General features: G+C 45.5%; 1 protein-coding gene across 3 annotated transcripts in view; it reads right to left on the bottom strand.

Moving 5' to 3' along the window:
* LOC144717561 (ectonucleoside triphosphate diphosphohydrolase 8-like) overlaps positions 1 to 19,035 on the bottom strand; it is a 51,919-nt gene extending 32,884 nt beyond the window's left edge. Inside the window, exons 1-2 of one of the 3 annotated variants that reach the window (XM_078592972.1) lie at positions 18,697 to 19,035; positions 15,594 to 15,873 (exon numbers count right to left, since the gene is read on the bottom strand). In XM_078592972.1, the coding sequence (XP_078449098.1) occupies positions 15,594 to 15,804 (211 nt within the window). In that variant the 5' untranslated portion in view covers positions 15,805 to 15,873; positions 18,697 to 19,035. Of the gene's footprint in view, positions 1 to 1,468; positions 2,873 to 11,168; positions 12,080 to 15,593; positions 15,874 to 18,696 lie in introns of those variants that run through there. The other 2 variants (XM_078592974.1, XM_078592973.1) reach the window with 2 other exon arrangements.
* Positions 19,036 to 22,687: the final 3,652 nt, after the last annotated feature.

Genomic DNA, 22,687 nt, shown 5'->3' on the forward strand with positions numbered 1-22,687 from the left:
CAAATAGTTCACTACTTTAGCCCACCGGTGTGTTGAAGAGTGAATCCACAACATTTACAAAAAATATTGTTGAAGAGTGAATCCACATTTACAAAACAATTGTAAATGTTGTGGATTCACTCTTCAACAAAAAAATTGTAAATGTTGTGGATTCACTCAACTATTTTTTTTTATGTTGTGGATTCACTCTTCAACACACGGGTGGGCTAAAGTAGTGAACTATTTGTCTTTTGTGGGGCATTAAGACGCGGGGACGGACACCGTTACATTTGCCACGGCCACGCAGGCAGCTGCGATGATTCCGCTTGCCAATGAGATTCACGTTTGGCATAACAATGGGTGGCGCAGCCGCGCGGGCATTCCGATCAGACACGCACGGCACGCGGATGGGAGCCAGGCTCCGACTACCAACCAAGCAGCGGTGCCTTTAAGCCATGACTGGCCCCATGCCTTCGTATTTCACAAGGCAGTATTTGGGGGGGGGGGGGGCTTGTTGCAGGTAAAAGTCGGTGCCAAAATTTGAGAGCAGTCTCGGTTTCCCTGCTCATTTGGAATCCGAGAGATGTGTTGCACACGGAGTGATTTCTCAAACGGCCAATGATGAATGCACTGCCCTATCTCTCTCTCAAGAGAGCCGCCTCAATGTTTAACCTCAGAGTATAAAAAATATATCTAGAAATATGGCTGTGTAAAAATCACAGGTTTTTTCTCTCTCAAAAATGTCTCTCAAAATTACACGAAAGCCATAACATTCCCAAATCTATCCGAATGTAATACAAGCACTATACTTATTCTAAAGCCACTTGTTTTGCGTATATATTTAGCCACGTGGAAATTAATACAAATACAGTTGTTGTGAGCGATTGTAAAACAAACCCCCATCCTCAAATAATATTGCACAGACGTCGCTGTCAGCGTCGCAGACACGAACCCTTAACGTACTCATCATCTTTCAGAAGCATCGTCGTATGAAATATTCAACAAGCATCTGGCCCAAACACTGCTCCTCCACTTAACACGTGTGAGGCTTTCGCGACCAATATTATTCATAATATAGGTTTTTGGGTCAGTTCGCGTTATTTTTAAATGTGTCGTAACACTCCACCACCCGACACGGCCAAACAGTAAAAAATGTGTCACGTTTTCAAAGGACAAATTAATTGACTTCTTTAGCCTATCGGTGTGCTGAAGAGAGAATCAACAGCATTTTAAAATTTGAGTACGACGTTTCGCTGATAATTACAATCAGCTTCATCGGGCAAGAATGGTGAAGCTCTCCTGTTGCTTCCGGTCTTAAATAGAGCAGCATCAGGGTGACACATTTATAAATAACGCGATCTGACCCAAAAACCTATATTATGAACTGCTCCTCCACCCTAACCTTGCTCAAGGAAGACCGTACAGCACTACCACTGGCACCCCGCCTCGGCAAGTACAGGAGCCCCACGACATCTCCACTCAACGTTACCTGCTGCCGTGGTGGTTGTGGGCAGGTAGACTGGTGGCAGCCCAGCCCTCTCGGGCCCCTCCCCAAGCAAGCCCTCCGTCTGGACGGCCGTCTTCAGTTCCGTTTCGCTCATCTCCGCCTCTCGCACACGGGCAAAACGTGGTTCACGGCACCGTGCAAGTTTTGCCCCACCGCTGGAATCTCTCTCCTCTCTCGCTCTCTCTGTGCTGTGTTGTCACGCAGAGCGACGGGTGAGCTGCACTCCCTCCACTCGCGCTGCTAACCACCGCCGCGCGAGTGGCGAGGGGAGACCACGAGTGGTGACCGGCGACCCATTCAAAGTTGCCTGTCTCTCGTGTGGCCGGTGCTGCGGGTGGGGGTGGTGGGATGCGGCACCATTCAAGTGGGCTGGTCGCCCGCGCCGACGCGCGCACAGTAAAGAACGGCAACCTCGACTTTTGTCGACTCAAAAGTGACGAGCACGGCAACTTGTGAAAAAAATAAAAAGCTCCACAGAGCGCTGTTTGACGAGGTCCGTTGACACCTCCCTCGGAGCAGAGCGAGCGAGCTGCGGCTTTTAAAGAAAGAGCAGCGGACAATTTATGGGAGGAATGACGCGGAGGGGTGGAGGAGGATGAGGTGGTGGGGGGGGTGGCGATGGGTGATCTCCCGTAACTCAGCTGCGCCGTGGTGGCGGTGGTGGGGGTGATGGCCAGCCCGAGTGGTTTACTCTCCTCTCCCTACGTGAACTGTGACCCTTCCCCCCGCACCCAGCATCTCACGCGCGCTCCGACTCGGCTCGAGACGCGACGGGAACGTCCATTCGGACGGGGTCCCTTCCCAGCCACCACCACCAGCACCACCACCACGCCCACGCACGACGGGGAGGTCATGCCGTGTACGCGGCAACGCCATTCGCTGCTGCTCCACGAAGGGAAGGGTTGGAGGAGGAGGAGATTGGGAGTGGGTGGGACGTTTGGCTGTGGGTTTTAACGTCGGCTTTCGCGACAAGTATGATTCACAATCAAGGTTTTTTTTGGGGTTAGATCGCGTAAGTGTAAATGTGTCGTAACCCTCCAGCACACGACACAGACAATTAGTAAGTGGGTTGTCCCGTAAACAAAACGTCAATTAGTTTACTGCTTCAGCCCACCGGTGCGTTGGAGATTAAATCGACAACATTTACAATTTGGTGGTGGTGGTAGAGATGGTGACAGACGCAGAGGGGAAACACGAATTGAGACAAACGGGTTGCGATCACATCTCGCGGCATCCCGGATTACCGTTGCGTGCTGCCTGTTGGTCGTCAGGCGTTTGGGGGTCAGGGAGGGGGGGGCATTATCTCTCACGTGGCTCCTCAGAGGCGAGGTGCACACGTGATCTATTTCACGCCTGATATGGATAGCAATGCCGCATCCACCGGGAGATTTCCCCGTTGATAATTATTGGAAGAAGACAAAAAAAAATCCCGCGTGAAACTCCATTTACAACGTATCTCGTTACGCATGTAATAAATATGCCTCATAGGAAACCAGTAATTTCCATTGATACTATTAATTTTATCATATCAAATGTGACTTTGTTTAAAAGCTCAACTACTTTTCGCCCATTACTGCATACATTAAATATACACCCACACAATTGTTCAAACGGCGAATTTTACAGCATTGTATAGTAAATGACGAAAAAAATCCACAATTTCCCTCTCAATGATTAACATGAAACATTAATTACATTTAGACAAAGTGAACATTTTCACCGTTAAATTTCGATTTAAATTTCGATTTAAAGCTTTTCACCGTTGTGAAGTTATCCGATGCGATGAGAGGGCTGAGAATACAATCGGACCACTAATCTGATAGGCACGCAGGCGACTGGTGTTGTTTTCTATTTAGTTTTGCAACCCTGTCAATGATATGACTAAGTGACAACTCAACAAACCGCCCCACCCCCACTGTTCCACAGCTGTAGAATCGTGAAATAAACGAACGAACATTGTTTAATGTTGACTCAAGTCCCTCGCACTTGGGTTGGCATGAAAATGAAGACGTGAGAATTGGAACAGTGCTGGTCACGGAGTCAGCTCGCGTGGAAAATATTTTGGTACAATTCCCCATACTGCCAGACAGTTCCTGTCGGGCAGTGGTTCTTCTTCACCTGGGAGTGCACGCACCCACTGGGGGTGCGAGATGTCCTTTCTGGGGGTGCGAAGCATGGCCGGGTTTTTTTCGAAGGTAAATCATCGAACACACATTCAGCATGGGCACGTACGTGCAACTACTCTGTTCATCAAACCCTCGGTGTAATAACATTTTTCAACGATTGGGAGCCAAAGGGGTGAAAGGCTGCAGTAAAGGTTAAGAGCCACTGCTATAGGGATCTAGCAACCGATGTGAACACAACCAAAACGAGATGTCAATGTGTTAAAGGGGAACCTGGTGCAGTGCTAGTGGTGGGGTTAAGGGTCAGGTTAGGGTCAGCTGGGATGGGGCTATTGCTCGTGTAGGTAACGGTTAGGATCTGTGGGAAGACTAGTGATCATGGTAAGTTGACTAGTTAGAGCTTAGGACAAACGGAGTGAGGGAGCTATAATTAGCAACTAGTTGGTTAGGATTAGAGTAATATAACGCCTTATTTGATCTATCCAGGGTAAAACGTTGCACATTAAATAATGTATAATACAAATGCGTGACCATTAATGAGTAGGTAGTTGGAAAAGATTGCAGAAAGTCTCTGCTCGTACGTTCAAATTAAACGCAGGAAATTGCTCTAGGTCTCAGCTGCGCAATAAAAATCAGAACCGTGATGCAGAAAGAGCTCAACGTGCAAACACGAGTATCCGCCGGCTTCGTTTAGCCAAGTGTTCCCATTAAAACCAAAGACAAATACAAACCCAATAAAAAACAACCTCTTAAAGGAGTTGTCGAACAGCATTGGACGTTCCAGACTCTAACGCCACCGTAGGAGCACCCACTGTGCCGCGGTGGTGAGATGTTAACTACCTCGCCTAGTATACATGAGGTCGTGGGTTCGGTCCCGAACTTGACACGCCTGTATATTTGGAGTTTGCGTAGGTCGCTCTGCCCGTGGGTGCGTGAGTTTTTCTCTGGGTCCTCCGGTTTTTACCCCCACATTTAGAAACATGCGTTTAGGGTATTTGGCTGCGATAAATGTCCACGTGATAAGCCACTTCGTTGAGCTATCATTTGTGGCCAGGCCCATTCTGAAAAAGGGCTATGTAGCTCAGTGGGCTTTAACTGGTAACAAAAAAAACACAGTTCAGTTAGTTCAGCATTGCTAAAGCTTCACGGTGACAGATAACATATTTATTGGTCAATTTCCCAGCGCCCATATCCTGCAAAGCTAGCACTCAGCCATTAAGCGTGTGTTATCTCCTTTCGAGGCCGCATATTACACGGAGAGCAGGCAATGAATCGGATGTTACAATCCATGAACGTCAGCCAAAATTTAAAGCTTCCAATCGTCTCCGGAACAACAACAGATAACGCGTTTATTTATGATAAATGTTTTTTTTAAACCATTAAATCATTTTAAACAATTTTTATTTTCCAAGGACAACTCTGAATGTTCCATGTTCCCGGGAAGAGTTGTGTGTGAGGCACCTGCAGCAGATTTCCTGCCCACTCCCACCCAAATTAAAATCCCCGAAGATCTACAATACCCACAGATGTACGGCGTCAACCAGAAAAAAATGCAACCACTCACTTTGGATGCGCACACAGAGCCAAACGGAAGCAATCTTGATTTGAAGCTTTCGTGACTGCAGGAAACCATCCTCTTTGGTTCTTTCAGGAAAGTCACGTAGGTATAAAATAAAATAAATCACGACGTTTCAGGCGCAACACAAGCGTCCGTCATCACTAGCCCCGGCCACTTCTTTATGACCCTTGGGCTACACCCATTTCAAACCTTTTAAAACAGTCTGCCTCAGCACCAAACCGAAGCTTTATGATACATTACGCGGCCCTATGCTGCCCTGCGCACACCAGCACACAGGCTCCAGCATCCGAGTGCAATTGTCAATGTGTGATTTAGCATTTTTCCAATAAACTTTTTTTATCTAAAAACTTGTCCATTTGTTCAAGTGCGAGTTGTTTGGAAGTTTGATAGAATGAGTACTATGTATATACATCTTTATGAAATACATGTCCTGCTTGCGGACAGAAGATACATTTAACTTCTTGGTTCTTTCGGTAAAGTCACGTAGAAGGGGAATAATAAAGTAATACAAATAAAGCTGAATAAAATATATGATATTATTGTATATTATATTATTATTTTATTTTATTATGCTTTATTTGTATTGTTTTATTATTTTATTATTTCCCTTCTACGTGACTTTACCGAAAGAACCAAGATGATGAATCCCTATAGTCACGAAAGCTTTACATCGAATTTTAAGATACATTTAACTTACGACGGTTTTTGTAGCCAATGCAATGATGGTCTATATTTTGTTTTCTGGTTAGGCCACGGTAATTTTACGCCAAGATTCTTATCAGTCTGCTCTTATTCTTTCTCATGGAATTTTTGGGGATTGCAACAGTAAATTGATGTCGAGATTTGATATCCGTTCGACTGCTGCAGGAGAAGCCGCGTTGGGTTTGTTTCAGATCGCCGTTGAATGATCCGACTGGGGCAGTTCGATCACGATATGCTGCACAGTCTTTCACCCTCCACGCTTACAAAGATATCTACATATATATAAAAGGCAAAGTTGTGATTATGTGTGTCTGTTCAAAATGTTTAGCGTACTTCCCGACATGCAACAAACTTGAAATTTGCCATGTGGGTACTTTCCAGACTGTACACCATGCACAAATTATAAAAATACACTTTTTTTGGGGGGGGGGGAGCTCATTAACGCATTTATTTTTTGCACGGCAAGTGAGCTGTGACGTCACATGTCATGTGACCCGCGCACGTGGAAGCGTAACGCATTGTAGTGTAGTGGTGAGCGCTGTGCTACGAACCCGGCGACCCGAGTTCGATTCCCGCTCACGGCCACCACCGGTGACGATTATTTAAACCGGTCCTGGGCCTTCCCCTAGGTCGACTCAGCCTCAAACGAGTAATTGGTGTGGTGTGTGGACATCGCCAATGGGGAGACAAAGGCGGCTGGGTGTGGTGAATCCAAGTCCCGGGCGAAGCCGGGTAGTACAGCTAGTTATTTATATGCGCCAATGTATTCATCTTCATTGGTAAGAATATCAATGTATATTATCAATACCAGAATTTTGGTATAAAACTACCACCACGTGGCCTATCAAAAAAAATCCGAATACAGTATGGATAAACCCCCCATATACGTCATCAAGTAACTGCATTTAGGATTCAGAAAGCGAGTCTTTCGTTCAAGAGAGTGTCACATGTGACAGAGTGTATCCAATTACAGGTACAGGACCGTAGTTCGAATAGAGAGCCTGCTGTAAAAAAACGCACTAATACCATGAGAATGAAATTAAACAGGACACATTAAGATATTTAACGTTAAACTATTTGTATTAGCAGTACGTTTGTTTACTCAGGGAAGGCTCACCGAGTTTCGTGATTTCCTGCTAAGTCCTTGCAGTTGCATATTGCGTTGTATATTCCAATTGAGTAATTTGCGGCCCATTTTTTCAAGTTTGGCAAACTTGAGACCATGATCTCGATACACAATGGCCTACCTCTTAAGAATCGTTAACGTCGTCTGTGAAGCACAGAGCATCTACACGTATTATGGTTTCATTCACCCTGCAGTATTAACCAGGGCGACCTCTGGAATCGAACCGTGAACCTTATTACATATATTTTTTATTTTACCAGGTAAAGCCCACGTAGAGCTCTTTTTCAGAAGCGACCTGACCACAAATGATAAGCTCAACGAAGTGGCTTGTCACGTGGAAGTTCAGAGTAACCAAATACGACTCTAAATGCGTGCTCCTAAATGTGGAGGGGAAAACCGGAAGACCCGGAGAAAAATCCACAGGGAGAGAGACACCGAAATATACAGCAGCAGGCGTCAGGGTCGGGCTCGAACCCACGACCTCCTGCATACCAGGCGAGGTAGTCAACATCTCCTAGCCACCGGGGCACCTCCAACATCTCCAACAAGCAGCAAACACGCTACGGCCAAAGCCGTGTCGCCATCCCACGAATCTGCTTCATAGATTGGGGGGGGGGTGTCGCGGGGGGGATGCTGAAAAATGAAAAAAAAACATATTTGCATTTCGTCAATAGTCAAGTATATCAACGTGTGATGCACCGTGGCGTACTGTACGATTGCCACGCGTGTGTGGAGGCGTGCCTGCATGTTGCTGCGGGGCTTTCATAACCGAGCAGCAGACAGGATCGTGGCAATAAGTGGATAAACGCTCGATGCGGCAAGACCCGACTGATATCCCGTGTCCACTGGATGGCTTTGCTGCAATCCACAGAAACGCAGGAAACACCTCGGGTGGGTGTGTAAGCTTACCGGATGTCCTAACGTGGCGTTCACTTCAAGACAGGGTGTCAGAGAAACACATCTGCCCGTGGCAGGATAAAGATGCGACTGTGGTGGTAAGACACGAGGAGGAGAAGGCAGCAACTTGGTTTAATAATAATTTCCATACGAGTTCTTAGTTTTTTGCTTCTTTTGAAAGAAGATAACTCGATCAGTCATGAATGTCGAACATGTATCTTTATCTTGGCTAAACATTACACTATGTAACACGATTTTTGTTCCCGGGTAGTAAGTGTTCTTTTCTAATTGCTTATGCCTCAGAGGTACAGAAAATGGCTATTATTCCCCACAAACTTTGCTTTTGTGACCAGAACACACGTGGTTCGTGCCGTTGGGGGCCATCCATTGAGTAGATACCCAAAAATCTGTCAAAACTTGACCCCCCCTCCCTGTACGCAGCGGATTTTTTACACCCCCCCCCCCACCTGCGTACGTACGCTTGACACCCCCCCCCCCCCCCACGAATCCTATAGAACGGCCGCTATTTAATCCACGCAGAAACGATCAAGGATTAATAATATTACCGTGTTTAAGCAAACAGATAGTCCACCGCCGGACTATTGAACTCATTTGAAGGCCAATGTCGACAAATTATTATCGAGGCTTCACCCCCCCCCCCCCCGTTTCCTATGCGTACATTGTCAGTAGACCCCCCATACGCAAGCGAACATATTTGGGTTAACCCCCCCTCTCCCCTGCATGCGTACGGACTCAGTGGATGGCCCCTTGTTTGGAGCGACTGGCGCGAGACACATCGAAGCAGAAAGCCGGCGTGGACAACGCAAGAACACGCAAATGCATGGATCATACGAATACTGACCACATTAAACCCAGTTTGAGAAAACATAGAAACATACATTCGCAAGCAGTATAATTAAGAACCAGGTGCCGATTTCAAGTAGCCCCACTCACGCCAGACCATGTTTAGGAAGCTAAGGGTTAAGTGTAAATTCTAAAGTCTCCAAACAGCGAAATTTAAGCAGCTTATCAAAAGATACGAAGAGTAGTGGATGGGAGAAAGATCCCAAAGCCGTATTGCCTGGCTCTGTTGTTTTAGCTTCGTATCTTTTCTTGGAAGGTTTTATTCAGGGTTCTGCTTTCTCTCTCCCAAGGAAACACGTCTGCACTTGCACGTCATATTTGACGCAAATTTAGCTTTTGGCCGACAATAAAACATTTAAATGAAACTTTAATAGAGTCATCTTTCACATCCTCCAGTTCGTGCACTCTCCTATTACAGATAATACACTTATTTTATAAATATTTTTTTTTTAAAAAGCGGTATCGTTAGGTTGCGAGTCACATTCCAGTGCACTGTCACCCCAGGATATATAAACGTTGAATTGGAGCACGCAAGACAAAAATACCCGCAGGCTGTTTTAAAAGTTAAAGGTATGGCCCTGCAGTTTCCCGTTCACAAACCCACTTTAGGCAGCTCCTCTAGAAGGCATTTGGCCTACTCATCCACAACTGGCTTGATGCCTTGCATGAAGTAAAAGTACGCACACTCCACCCCCACACTCCACATGCAACCCGCCGATCGACTAACTCCGGAGAATCCAATGATGATGATGCTGGGTGGACAAGAGGCGAGTGGGATGACGACACCTTGCCCAGTTAGTGGAGCTGCTGTAGCAGGAGGCTGCAGCGACGACCTCCGAGTTGAAACGATTGCTGCATCACTTGCAGCATCTCTAAGCGGTTTTATTTCCCCCCAAGATAACGCATGTGCGCATGATAGTAGGTTTTTACCCTTTTAAACTGGTACAAAACTGACACCTTTATTCAAGGCATCATGTTTGCAATGACCACAACACAAGTAGTCAAAAAAAGCAAACAAAAAGAAGCAACTCTGATAAGGATGATAATATGCACTGTCCTTGAAGTTGATTGGCCCACACCCGAGACGGCTTTCTTTAGAGCCTAGTCCCCATTGGTGTAGGGCCAGATGACACCATGTGTGCATCTGTGCATGTAAGCACGCATCTACGTCCGGTTGAAGTATGCTGGGTCTGAATAGAACTCATTATATGGATGTTCAGGAAACTGTTGAAGCCATTAGTGGCATGCAACTTCGTTTCACCCAAGTCAATCTAGGGTCATTGGAGACCTAGTGTATATGCACTTAGCAGCGCCGCTCTCGACAATTTCCCGCGCCAAAAATAATCAAGACTACAAGATCAATGCTTTTAGTAGCCGTGACGCCAACACATCTATTGCATTGGTGACCACTTAGTGGGAAATAGGATTTACAATCCTGCCTGCAAATATTCTCCGAGGCACCACGAATTAAAAGCAGTAAATCGGATTCTCAGTCTACTAATGTGATGGTCTCCATTCTGAGTAACTGCACAGACCCCCCCCCCCACCTCCATCGTATTATATTTGGGGTTTTACTTCATTAAATAAAATTTCAGATTGTGAGAATGAAATATAACCATTTTGTCAATCATACATTCCCGGACATGACTGAATGTGTGAGTCCTCTAAAGTGTGGATAATCGATAGCACGGTTTGAGTAAAATTTGGGAGAATAAAACAAAAAATCTGAATACCACCGGGTAGTATTTAAGATACAATCTTTAAGAGTATACACATGGAATCTATCATTGTACAGATTAGGTATAATATATATCCGTAAGAGAGCAGCTTCTGCTTTTGATGGTCTGAAAAGCATAGTTTGTTAAAGCCGAGCCACTTTCAATGATTTTTTTTTATGGCAGAAGACCTTTGGCATGGATCACCTTTTAAAAAACAAACACGAATACTGTATTAGCAACTGTGTGCACTATAGCTCTGGCAGAGACATGTACACCTAAACAAAACATGAAGCCAACTGAGAAGGGTGCAAACGAACCGAGTAACGTTAACCTCATCATGCGCACACACACACAAAGGCACGGACAGTACCATAGAGAACCCTTATACCACCCAAGTCTCGGGTTACAAAAAAAGTACATCACTGTTACATTTGATACATTAGCACGTTTGATTTAAATCAGAGCTTCACCACCCACCATGGAAACAAACATTCTTAGAGAATAACACGCCACTGTCGTGTGACATCTTGCACGACGTTTAACCAAGTCGATTGGTGATAATGTAACAGATCTTGGGTTATTGAGCGAACCCCGAATATAAGGAAGCATACGACATGTACAGCTCACACGTCACTCCAAATACCAGGGTGACTGTCAAAACGGGTGCACTTACTTTTATGGGTGCAATGAGAGGGAGTCCCATTTGTCAACATGAACGGCTCCGTCTTGCGTCGCTCAGCACTTTCATGTTCCTTTTCAAAACTCATGACTCTCGCCGTTTCATTCACAAGTACGGTACGAGACAAACTCTCAGCCTCGACTTCAGCTCCAGCCGCATCAACGACACGAACGGTAAAGCCACGAACTCTTAAACGCCGAGTGATTTTGTCATCCCAGCTAGTTAAACGTTTGGGACTATGGTAGAAATAAATGAAGAGACTCACCCACTCCCTGCTGCTAGCCTATGAACACAGTGTTCGAATTCAGTTAAGCGATATATCATATATCATACGAACGTCTAATGGAGGGCAGCTCTGGCAGTCAAGTCCCGACAAGCAGAGAAGGCTTCCATTCCCCAGAGCAAGCTACACATTTCCCCCATCACTCTGTGGTTCTCGGTGGCGATCGCTCCCCCAGGATGACACGTGTCATCCGGCGAGAGGAACCATCATCGCCTTGCAAGCAAGAAAGACCGACTGACGTCAGCCCGGGGTGGAACCGATTTTCCAGTTTCGCTCCACAAAGGTTGCTTTCAATTCAGTTTTTTGCCAGCTGCTTTGAAATTTAAATCGGCCACCTGTCATTACGAATGCTGTACCTGTCCCACCCCAAAAAAAACAAATCTTAACACAGTAATTACGTGTGATGTGTATACAAGCAGAACGCGGTAAAAAAAGTGTATTTGTAAAAAGGAAAAACAAGTATGTAGGCTTGCACTTATAGCATTAGAGTGCCAGTAAATTGCAGGAATTAAACTTTAAAAGGGACACATCAAGGTCCTGTACTGCATTACAACTGTATTCAATCAGTTGGAAAAGTGAAATTTACAATAACTACATAAAATATTTTCTACCCACGTGACTTTACCGAAAGAACCAGAGTATAAATTCCTGCAGTCGTGAAAACTTCAAATCTAGATTACACAATACGGTGTTTATTTTACGAGTTTTCCTGGAGCAATAATGAAGGGCCTTAGAAAAACAAAAAGCTTCTAAACTATGCATACTTTAAAAGTAAAGTAAAGAGCCAAGTGAAAATGACGATGTTGGAGTGATTGGGGGGCTTACCAATGTCAAACAATAACAGAGATTGTTTATCCCCGATTACACTCCCCGTGGGTTTTACGCTGGCAAATGTTTCAATGGACCCACAAGCGTTCTACGGCTTTCAGTATCGAAATGCTTTCGTGACCAGCTTGGCGTTGCCGAACGACAAAATTGATCATTTACCACATGCTGTTATCACCATTGTTATAGAGTTTCAACGTAGAATTTGCTGTAAAAAAATGTAAACAAGCAGTTTGTGCAGGAAACTTGTGCGTTATTTTTTTTATTTCAACCGACTCTTACATTTTTATATTCGTTTACCTTTTCGGTTGGCACCTTTCTACACGGCTCATTTAAAATAAAAATGCAACACGCCACAAATCAACCATTGTGGGCATGAGCGCACTCACTGGACCCCTTACTTAAACGTGGACATTTTTAATGGACCACTATTATATCAAGGTCAAGAGGCCATCCGCGACGATCACACCTCGCCATCGCTACCTCGATAGCTTTTGCAATGGTCGACAACATAACTTGACCTCTGCTCTCATTGTACCTCAACCAAGTGGCTTGTGGTGTGTCTCTTTTTCCCCGATGGTCGCCGACCTGTGGATGCCACTCCAGCGGCCCCCTCATCGGTGACATTCCGTCCTCCAATCCCGCACGGACGCGCATCGCACTTACCACAAAGCCCTTCTTCCTGTTTACATCCAAAACACTGTGCCACACGCTATTCCAAACTCCCATAGTTTCCTTTGCCCTTTACTTTCATGAAATTCCGAGCACCTTCTGCATTCGCATACGTTCAAGCAGGTTGTTTTCCATCTTGTCTTGAGCGTTCACCTCTTTGGTCCACGCAGTAACGTGGGCACTGCACGAGGCTCACTCACCTTGTGACGCTAACATTGACCGCTATACTCTTCCAAAGCGGATCGCTGTCATTACAAACACTGTACACGGACGTATGTTTAACTTATTATTTCGCGCCGCTGTACGTAGGCCAACCGTGCTAATCGGAGGTGCCGGATTGATTTGTCAAGGAGGCACGTGCATCGAAGCTACTCGATAATTATCTGTGCCCCTCAAATAAATATGCAAACATCCCGATTGCCCGCTCTTTAACTGTACCTATTATCTGTACTTATCCAAAGAAGTGGTCCACTGTGCAGTGTTAAATTCATCCTTTATGCACGTAAGAAGAGTGAACTGAAAGTGGAGAACAATTCATCCTCAGATCTATATTTATCCTATCATCTCTATTTAGCAGCTGTTTGTGAATAAAAGGAAATAATTTGAGACCGTTAACAGAATCCACACACAGTCCCCCCCCTCCACCAACATCAGGGCGGATAAGAGGCATTTCCGCTGCACCGTGTAAGTTTATTTTCTAGAACTTTGCAATTATACATTGTGCTCGCAGTATAAAAAAAAACCTTTGCTTTCAAATAAAAAACGTACAATTGGACAAATTCACGTTTTATTTACTAAGAGTTTGGAATATAAAGTTGTATCAAGTGAAAACATTCCGCTATAACAATGATATTAAGTAGTGCAGTGAAACAGTGCAGAGTCTGGATTTATTGAGCTCGGCTGCTCTGCCTTAAGTTGCTAAATTATTATTCAACACCTACTCGGGAGAGGAAGGGGTCCCGATCTCATGGGCAGTCGACAGCACTGCTCGGAGACTCTGCCACTTGTGTCGTATGGAACTAATGTGACACACAGCTGATTTTCAGTTATACTGGTAGGAACCTCCTGGGAGGGGCTGGTCACCCCGTGGTGCCCTTATAAAACTCAACGTTTAACCTACTCACGCCGGCTTGTGCCCGCCCTCACAGTCGGGCATATTTGCGGAATACACCACGCCGCCGTTGGACCCTGGCCATTGACCGAGCAACCCAACGTTCCTACCAGCTCCCTCCGCAGGACAACGTGTTACAAGTTCTCAATGACATACACTATACGTAGGTGCCGTGGACCTACGGTGCTGTGTAGGTGATACATTTTGTCCCCGGGCGATTTAAACTACTCGGCTAATAATAATAATGTATCACCTGCCCGAGAAATCTTGAGCAGTGCTGGCTAACCACACTCATAAAGAAGCGTGTTTAATCAGCGTAGCGCATAAGACAGTGTTCGTGATCGCACTCAACCCACTTGTGTATATTGTTAACCTTACCACGGATAATCAAAAGGTATCTGGGTTGTGGAGTAACCGTGCTTGCGAGAAAAATAAGAGATCTATAGAAAAAAATGGGCATTCCACGCTAATGCATACCTTTTGCGTTCATGCTGGTTCTATTATTAGTCGATCCCAGTACCCACGTTACCGCACACACAGTGGCAAATTCAATTAACTGTTCAAGTAAAACCTGAAATTGTTGAAAAACTGGAAAAGGAAAGCCAATAAATTAAATAAAAGGAGTGTGACTGCGCTTACTTGAAGAAAATAGCGAAAACATGCAACACCTTTATTGATGTATATCCTACAGTGTGTGCAGCATGTTGAATGTTTCAGTATTTTACCCCCCGTGTTTAATTATTTCTACGTTGCCATGTAGCAAGGTTGGCAGCGTACGGTGTGAAAGAAGTCGGACGTGCATACATAATTCCCTCCTAAGTCTTTACACACATTTCACGAAGATAAACAATGAATACATGTTCGCTTATTTGGGCCTTCCCTCCCCTCATTAGCCTGGACGATTGGTGCTCTGATCTTAACTTTTAAACTTGATTGTTTTACCCGGTTCTACCGTGGTAGGGCATAGCAGCCGAGCTCAATAAATCCAGATCTGTACGGACTCTTTAGAACTGGGTAAAGTAATCAACTGCACGCCGATATCGTACTAATACTATACAGTGTTATACGTAAAGTTTTGCTGGCTGGCTGGCTTCCTGCCTGGATTCCTGTCTGCCTGCCTGGCGGGTTGGCGTGCAACTGTGGGTGCTCGGTAGTGATGTCACCCGCATCCCAACGCGTTGAGTCGGATTAGTGCGTCGTGCTGACGTCACACCTCCCCCCGACCCCCCCATTCACCCTCTACTGCGACTTTGGGGGATACGCCATCATATCATACTGTCATACACTATATAAGATGAAAAGTTTGGCTGTCTGGAGGGACGGATGTAAGGACAGAAACGTCCATAGGACGTGCGGCCTGCTCGTTTCAATTGAATAAAAACTTCCGCGTGGGAAATGGTGACGGCTTGGAGAGGCTTTCATGCGGCAGCGGATTGATCGTGGCGTCTGTTAATGATGATACCGCTGGTCGCATAACCACATGGCACAGGCCTTCATCACTGAGAGAGTCACGGTGGCTACATCTTACCTGTAAGCAGAGCGATGAAAAGCTCATCGGGTCTTCCCGCGAACAGCTGCTCATCATCGTACGCCTCCAACTCCTGTTTGGAGGATGTCGCCGAAAGATCATTGAGCGGAATGTCGCCGTGCTCCCCGTCCACGCGGTCGTCATCTGCTCGAGCAGAGGCATTGTGGAAGGTCTGTGGGGTCGCGTCGTCCAATGCCGAGGCAGCGATCATCGGGAGATTGGACTGTGGGTGCTGAGCTTTTGTGACCGGCGGGACTTCTGGTCGCGGCAACCGCAGCCACTGGGGAAGCAACGTGTAGCACACAGCGATTAGTCAACCTGCTGGAGACACGCACACGTGGCACAATGGAAAACTCCTCCACCCTCACTCTTTAGGTCTTTCGGTAAAGTCACGTAGGGATATATATCAAAATTAAAATTCTTCTTGCTGTGGGTTGTCCCACCTGATGACGATTGCTTGTGTTGCAATCGAAACGTCGTGATTTGATTTATTTTATTTTATACCTACGTGACGTTACCGAAAGAACCAAAGAGTATGGATCCCTGCAGTCACGAAAACTTCAAATCTCGATTCCTCCACCCTCTTCACCGCCACTCGATTACTCATACAGAGTTGCAGGAATTGAGTGTTCAGTGACAATACCCCTCAGGTATTTAGTGGCGGGCTCCAGGCTCAGCAGCAGTCCCCCCCTCGTTCTCAGAGTGAGCAGAAGACACACTGGCATATACATTGTTTATTAATCGAGGAAGCATCAATGTTTGTAGATACTTTATGTTTTGAGATAATGCAGAGATGTAAACTGCAAAACAGTTGCCAGAGAGTCTACACACACTGGAGAACACTCAACGTCCACAGAGCGACAGAAAAACGTCCACCTTGCACAAGTCCCGTGTTCGTTTCCTCAATAAAACATTCTACAAACTCCAAAAAACGGAACATTTTTCACCATAAATCAATGTCAATGTTAAAAGGCCACAGCACTTATGCACACACCAATGGGAAGCATTAGCGTCTCTTCCTCACATCTGTGCTTGTGATAGGTGAAGTCCAAACATTTGGCTTGTCAGTACCACATGTGGACAACTTTAGTGGTAATATTTTGTTGTAAACATTATAATAACACAAGTGAATGATGGTAGGTCACACACATTGTCCTCATTTTTGATTTGGCATGGGAAGAAATTGGTACTCTATGTACTGCTAAAGTTTTGGTACCACAGGTTGCACCCATGCATTCTCTGGCCTATGCAATGTATGTACCTTCACATTGTACATGGTGTTCCTTACAACATTAAGCGAATTGACTCAACTTAAAATAAAAAAATATCCCGTCTTATTCAAACTTACCAGCAAAGACAAATAAGCCTCCATTGGAACTTTTCGTTTAGTCGTGTCCCGAGTACCTGCATGACTATCTGCAATTTAATCGAATTCGCACGCAGCTTACTTGAACTTAAAACTTCTTAGCTGCATTATAAATTAATTTATTCCACAGGGTGTGTACATTTGTACGCTGATGGCAAGTAGGATATGTTTTTTGACAAAAGACCAGCGTACAATTGTCTATTTTATAAAGTTGACTCACAACTTCCAATCCAATGAACAGCACTTAATTTGATAAATTATAATTGAAAACCAGATAATTACAGACATGAGGTTGTTCCTTCACTCGTAGGGCAAGGTCAACCTCAAGCTATTAATTACATGTATGTGGTATGCCAAATGCTCTTCACCCAGGTAAACAACTCTTCTCGTCTCAAGAATCCTTTAATTTCACGAGTTTCTACATTGATGTGTTTTACCAAACCCATCCACGTGTGTTGAGCTTGTGGTAGGAACCTGGAATTTCCGGAGAAAAACAACCCCACCGCGCGTGTGGTCAAAATGTCTTGTGACCCCCATTTAATTCTCTAAAACTTAAACAACAAAAAAATGTACACCAATGGGTGTGTAATGCAATACCAGAAATATAAAAAAAATTATGGGTCAATTAATTTTGGGGGGTCGCAAGAAATCTGGACCACCATTTTCAGTTTAGTGCAGCGTTCTCAAATCTCCACGCGGCTTCAGTGTCGCCTCTCCTGCAATTTCCTGGCCACTTTTGACTCTTACACAAAGCCCCCCCTCCTCCTTCATCCTCAGTGAACCCAAGTAGCTCGCCTCTCCGAGGAACGGAACGATGAAGCCGACCAGAACGCCACCAAAGCTCGCTTCCTGGACATTTCCCCATCGTTTTAACATTGACCAAACCCCCCCCCAGATGGCTAAACCACTCGCCGCATCGTGCCCGATCTCAACACGTTATCGGAAGCTCAGCAGGTCCGAGCCTGGCTAGTGGTGGCGGTGGTGGTGGTGGTGGCCGTCTTGGGTCCCGGGCGAGCAAGGGACGCGCACGGCGCACGTGCTGCGTTACGGGTTGCCTTGCACGTGCCGTGGGGGGCTACGTTACGGCCAGTGTGCCACACACTTTGTCTTGCACGTGCTCCCACGCCTCCTTCACCAACCCGCACCGATCTGCGTGGTGAAGTATGGTCAGATAACGCTGGTAGGGTGTAGGGTGTGGGAGGGGATGTACGCCAGAGGGCAGTGTTCTTCATTACGAGGCCACGTGGCCCACTGGCGACCCCTGGTGGCCTTTAGTGAGGCCCCTGGCGTACGGTCTCCCCCACAATACACACCACGTGACAACACCATCATCATCATCGTGCTGCTGTCAAACCCGCAATGGCTTCAAATGTGTCACGGCCCTCTCACACCGATGATGTCTTATCGGCCAAAGTGGCTTGCCACCCACTCCGCCTCTCTCTCTCTCTCTGTGAAAACGAATGAAGCAACACTGGGATAGGGCGTCCCCTCCCTCTCTGCTGCAGCGCCCTCTGGCGGCAAACGAAGCACTCGGCTATTAAAGGCATCGTCACAGAGCCCCCGCGGGAAGGGACATTGGACTGACATCCACACACATACAGTCCCGTCACTGCGGGCTCCTTAGACACACAACACTCAATGCTATCCTTCTTAGGTCGTGGGTCGTGATGAGCGCATACGGAGACACGAGACCTCATCATGGATGTTGACGTCCCTTGGCCGGTTCGAGTCTCTTACCCGGGTGACATCGATAGATTCCTCGACCGCAGGATCGCCCCTCTCCAGGACGGGAGGGCTGCGACGGCGATTGCGCTGCTTGTCTCCACGTGGATGATACGTCGGCGAACGCAGTGGCGGTGGTTCCTTTTCGTAAACGAGGATTGATTGCTGTGCCGTTAACGATGTCTCTGCTGTTTGGTTTGTTAAAGTGGTCACTCCGGTTGCTGGGATGAGTGGAGAGTTCGGGGCAGGCTGGGTATGGCAGCGATGGTGGTGACTGCAGTCATTGAGAGGCGAGAGGCTCGCGTGGCCCTGCGGGTTGCTGCTTGCCGACTCACAAACGTTCACGGCACGTCAGTTCCGGCGTGGATGATAACAGTGTGTAACAAAAAAAAATGTTGTTCCTGGATAGTAAGTGTTATTTCCTGATTGCGCGTGTCTCAAAAATACATTAAATGGCTATTACTCACCACAAACTTTGCTTTTGTGACCAGGACAGTGATGTTTTGAAATTTACCTATTTTCAATGAGAAAACGTGGTGTGTGCATTTGTGTCATTCCTTCACTTAAAAGTCCTGGTCACAAAAGCAAAGTTTGTACGGAATAATTGCCATTTTCTATACTTTTGAGGCATAATCAATTATAAAGTAACACTTACTACCCAGGAACAAAAATCGTGTTACATAGTGAATTATTAAAGAGAGTTTCGGCATCAGCAGCTGTGGATCGGTCATGGCTGCTGATGATGATGATGACTATGAAAATCAGTTTGTCATCACGGGATCGTAAGCGAACCCATCAGTTTACCATCATCATCAATATCTTCTCCACATGGCTTAATTTCAGCAGGAGAAGATGGGGGGCACCTGGGCCGGTTCTTTTGATTATTATGATATCTTGAATTGTCACGCCCGTAGGCGAGTCTGTGTTGAAAATTTCAGCTCGTTCGGCTTCGTAGATCCGAAGATATTTCGCGTCAAATATTTCAAATAATATAAACAGACAACACATTAAATTCAATATAAATGTGTAATTTGTCATAATAAAAGTGTGTAAGAATACCTCCACTCCCCAGAGTCCAAGGGTGGTGCAAGGATGGTGGGGGGGGGGACGTGGAAAATATTCTATGAGAAATTAAGCCCCGATCATCATGCCACTGCCAGATTGCCAATAATCATCATTAAATACGTCGTAATAATCAGTGTACCACTTCCAACGTCATCATCACCATTAACGACAATGTTGATCATCATCATCATCAGCAGCAGCAGCTGCTGCAATGACTCGTCGCAGATATTTCGTTGACTGCGAAAGTCGGAATTGAGGTCTTGAAAAAGGCGCCTTTGGCAAGAAAAACAACTCAATACGTCCGTCAATAATACTGCCTAAAAATAAAAAATAAACATTACGTATTTTATATATCGTGTTCGGTTTTGTTGTTATTTGTGCCCTTGCCACCACTGCCAAATAATGTTTAATTTCTCGCGAGAGTGGCCGCTAGGGGCCTCTGCCCACGCGTTCAGTTTCCAACCAGCCTGTCGCCCTGCTGCTCCTCGTGCTCAGTAATGAGAACCAGGGCGAGTGAATTATAATCATTCACGTCGCTTGCATGCCTTGCTAATCATACGCCCTTGCTCCACGACTCCAATTAGTATTTAGAACTGTTAGTTGACGCGAGAAGAGCAATTATAATAATAACGACCGTAAGCAGTGAATGCACCTGAATCACATCAGCTTTTTGTTTGGAAATTGGATTGCCCATGAAAGACTTGAAATGTGATCGCTGGATTGGTCCAGGGTGGAGGGATGATTTGATTTTGTTAATTGTCTTCTTGGTTCTTTCGGTAAAGTCACGTAGAAGGGAAATAATAAAATAATAAAAAATAAAACATAATAAAATACAATTCTCACGACGTTTCGGCCACAACGCAAGCAGCCGTCCTCTGGTGAAGAACAGGTCTGTCGGAAAGACAGCGTCTGAATGTCTTTCCGACAGACCTGTTCTTCACCTGAGGACGGCTGCTTGCGTTGTGGCCGAAACGTCGTGAGAATTGTATTTTATTATGTTTTATTTTTTATTATTTTATTATTTCCCTTCTACGTGACTTTACCGAAAGAACCAAGAAGACAAATCCCTGCAGTCACGAAAGCTTTACATCGAAATTTGTTAATTGTGTCTGTTGATGAATTTCACCCGGATAGTGTGAATACGTTTTTTTGACGACACGTGCTTTATTACCTGTGGTCTGGTCGAATGCACGGAACAGTGGTGAGACGATGAGTCACTGTAAGCTTTGGATTATGGTTCAATTGGTGAAAAAACTCAGTGACCCTTAGCCCATGATGCCATTTGCATGTTCATCCGGACAACCGCCTGTGATAGCTTTTGGCTTTTTTGTCCATTCTCACGCTTGGCTGGTATTCAACACCCTTTATTTGACTTTAGTGTAGAGATGTCGTCACTTGTTGAGCCAGATCACTCTTTGAGAGAGACTTGTTATCTAGATGGGTTCCCACCTGGTGAAAGAAAGGTCACAAACGAACTAACTGCTGACGTGCCTCACCTCGTGCTGCTTATTCTTTCACTTCTGGCAAAGCTGTCTCAACAATAACCGGCAAACCTGTTAAAGACGGCGTGGAAGAGCGGTCGTCGAGACAGACATTTGGGAGATAGAGACACGCGCACAAATACGCAGACGCAGAGACAGACAGACAGAGAGAGAGAGACGCGTAAAGAGACAGAGAACTGAGAAGCAACATCGATTGAGAGAGACCGGACATTTCGGTGTCCGTAGACAAATGATAACATCCACTGGGCTGGGGCAGTCCGCGCCGTGGTTGAGACGAGTAACGGAGTGGCAGCTGAAGGAGATTGGAAGGCGACAGTTTGCGGAAGCCCTCATCTGGCAGTGATGATGATGATGATGGAAAAATCAAGGGACTTGTACAGGGTGGTCCAGATGTCTTGTAACCCACATTTAATTCTCTAAAACTTATTTTTTTCAAGTAAGGTTTATTTTAAACATAAATTAATATCATGGGAACTCCTTTGCCAGTACCAAAATATGAGAATAGGTTTTCCCCTTTTTTTCTGGCAACAAAACAGGTGTTAAGATGTATCTGGTGTGGACCAATCAGTTTCAAAGACAATGCATATATTATCAGGGTATGTGTTTTGTTTGCATTTTGACCGCAAGTATTGTGGTTAATGCAGACATGATTCCTTGTAAAAGGTTTCAGTTTGGTGTTTTAACATCTTAACACCTGTTTTGTTGCCAGAAAAAAGGGGAAAACCTATTCTCATAAATTAATATGCAAAGGAAACTATTAAGGGTCAATTAATTGGGGGGTCACAATACATCTGGACCGCCATGTACACAGGCCCGTTTTGCACGTGAGTACAGACATCACTGGTTCCCAAAGGAATGTCATTGATAAGACTACATAGACCCTGGTGTGGCATTTGTACCGTCTCAAATGGCAGCTCTTCCGCTTCACCAGAAAAGCGACAACACTCTACGTGTGCTTTGGGAATATCACATGGAATTTAACAAAAATACGAGATGACACGACTTAGAATGGAACATTGGAATGCATTGTGCGTGCCGACATAATCTCTTTCGCAAAACGCTCGTGTAGAAAGAAAAGAAAAACATCAAATCCAATAATTTTTAGCCGAGAGTCGGGGACGGGTGTTATCCCGGGGGACGAAAAACGAGTGCAACACTTTAGCAGATCAAAAGAATCTGCAAGTGCGCAAGCTGCAATCATTATTCAGCAATATGCGCCTGAAAGAGACACGACTTTGCCACTCAGAGATGTTTCGTGGTTGATACTGCACGCGCTTCCATCACGTCCACATTGTCTGCATTGTAACTATACAACACAGCAATGATTGTTATTACGAATCGATCCATATGGATTCTCAAGCGCCTAATTTGTGGCAAGGAATGCATTGGGACCTCTTCGTAGCCCGGGACCTGGGCTTCTGCATCACGTGGGCCCCTGT

Source organism: Lampetra planeri, chromosome 4, assembly GCF_965212315.1.
Source record: "Lampetra planeri chromosome 4, kcLamPlan1.2.h2, whole genome shotgun sequence".
Classification (NCBI taxonomy): domain Eukaryota; kingdom Metazoa; phylum Chordata; class Hyperoartia; order Petromyzontiformes; family Petromyzontidae; genus Lampetra; species Lampetra planeri.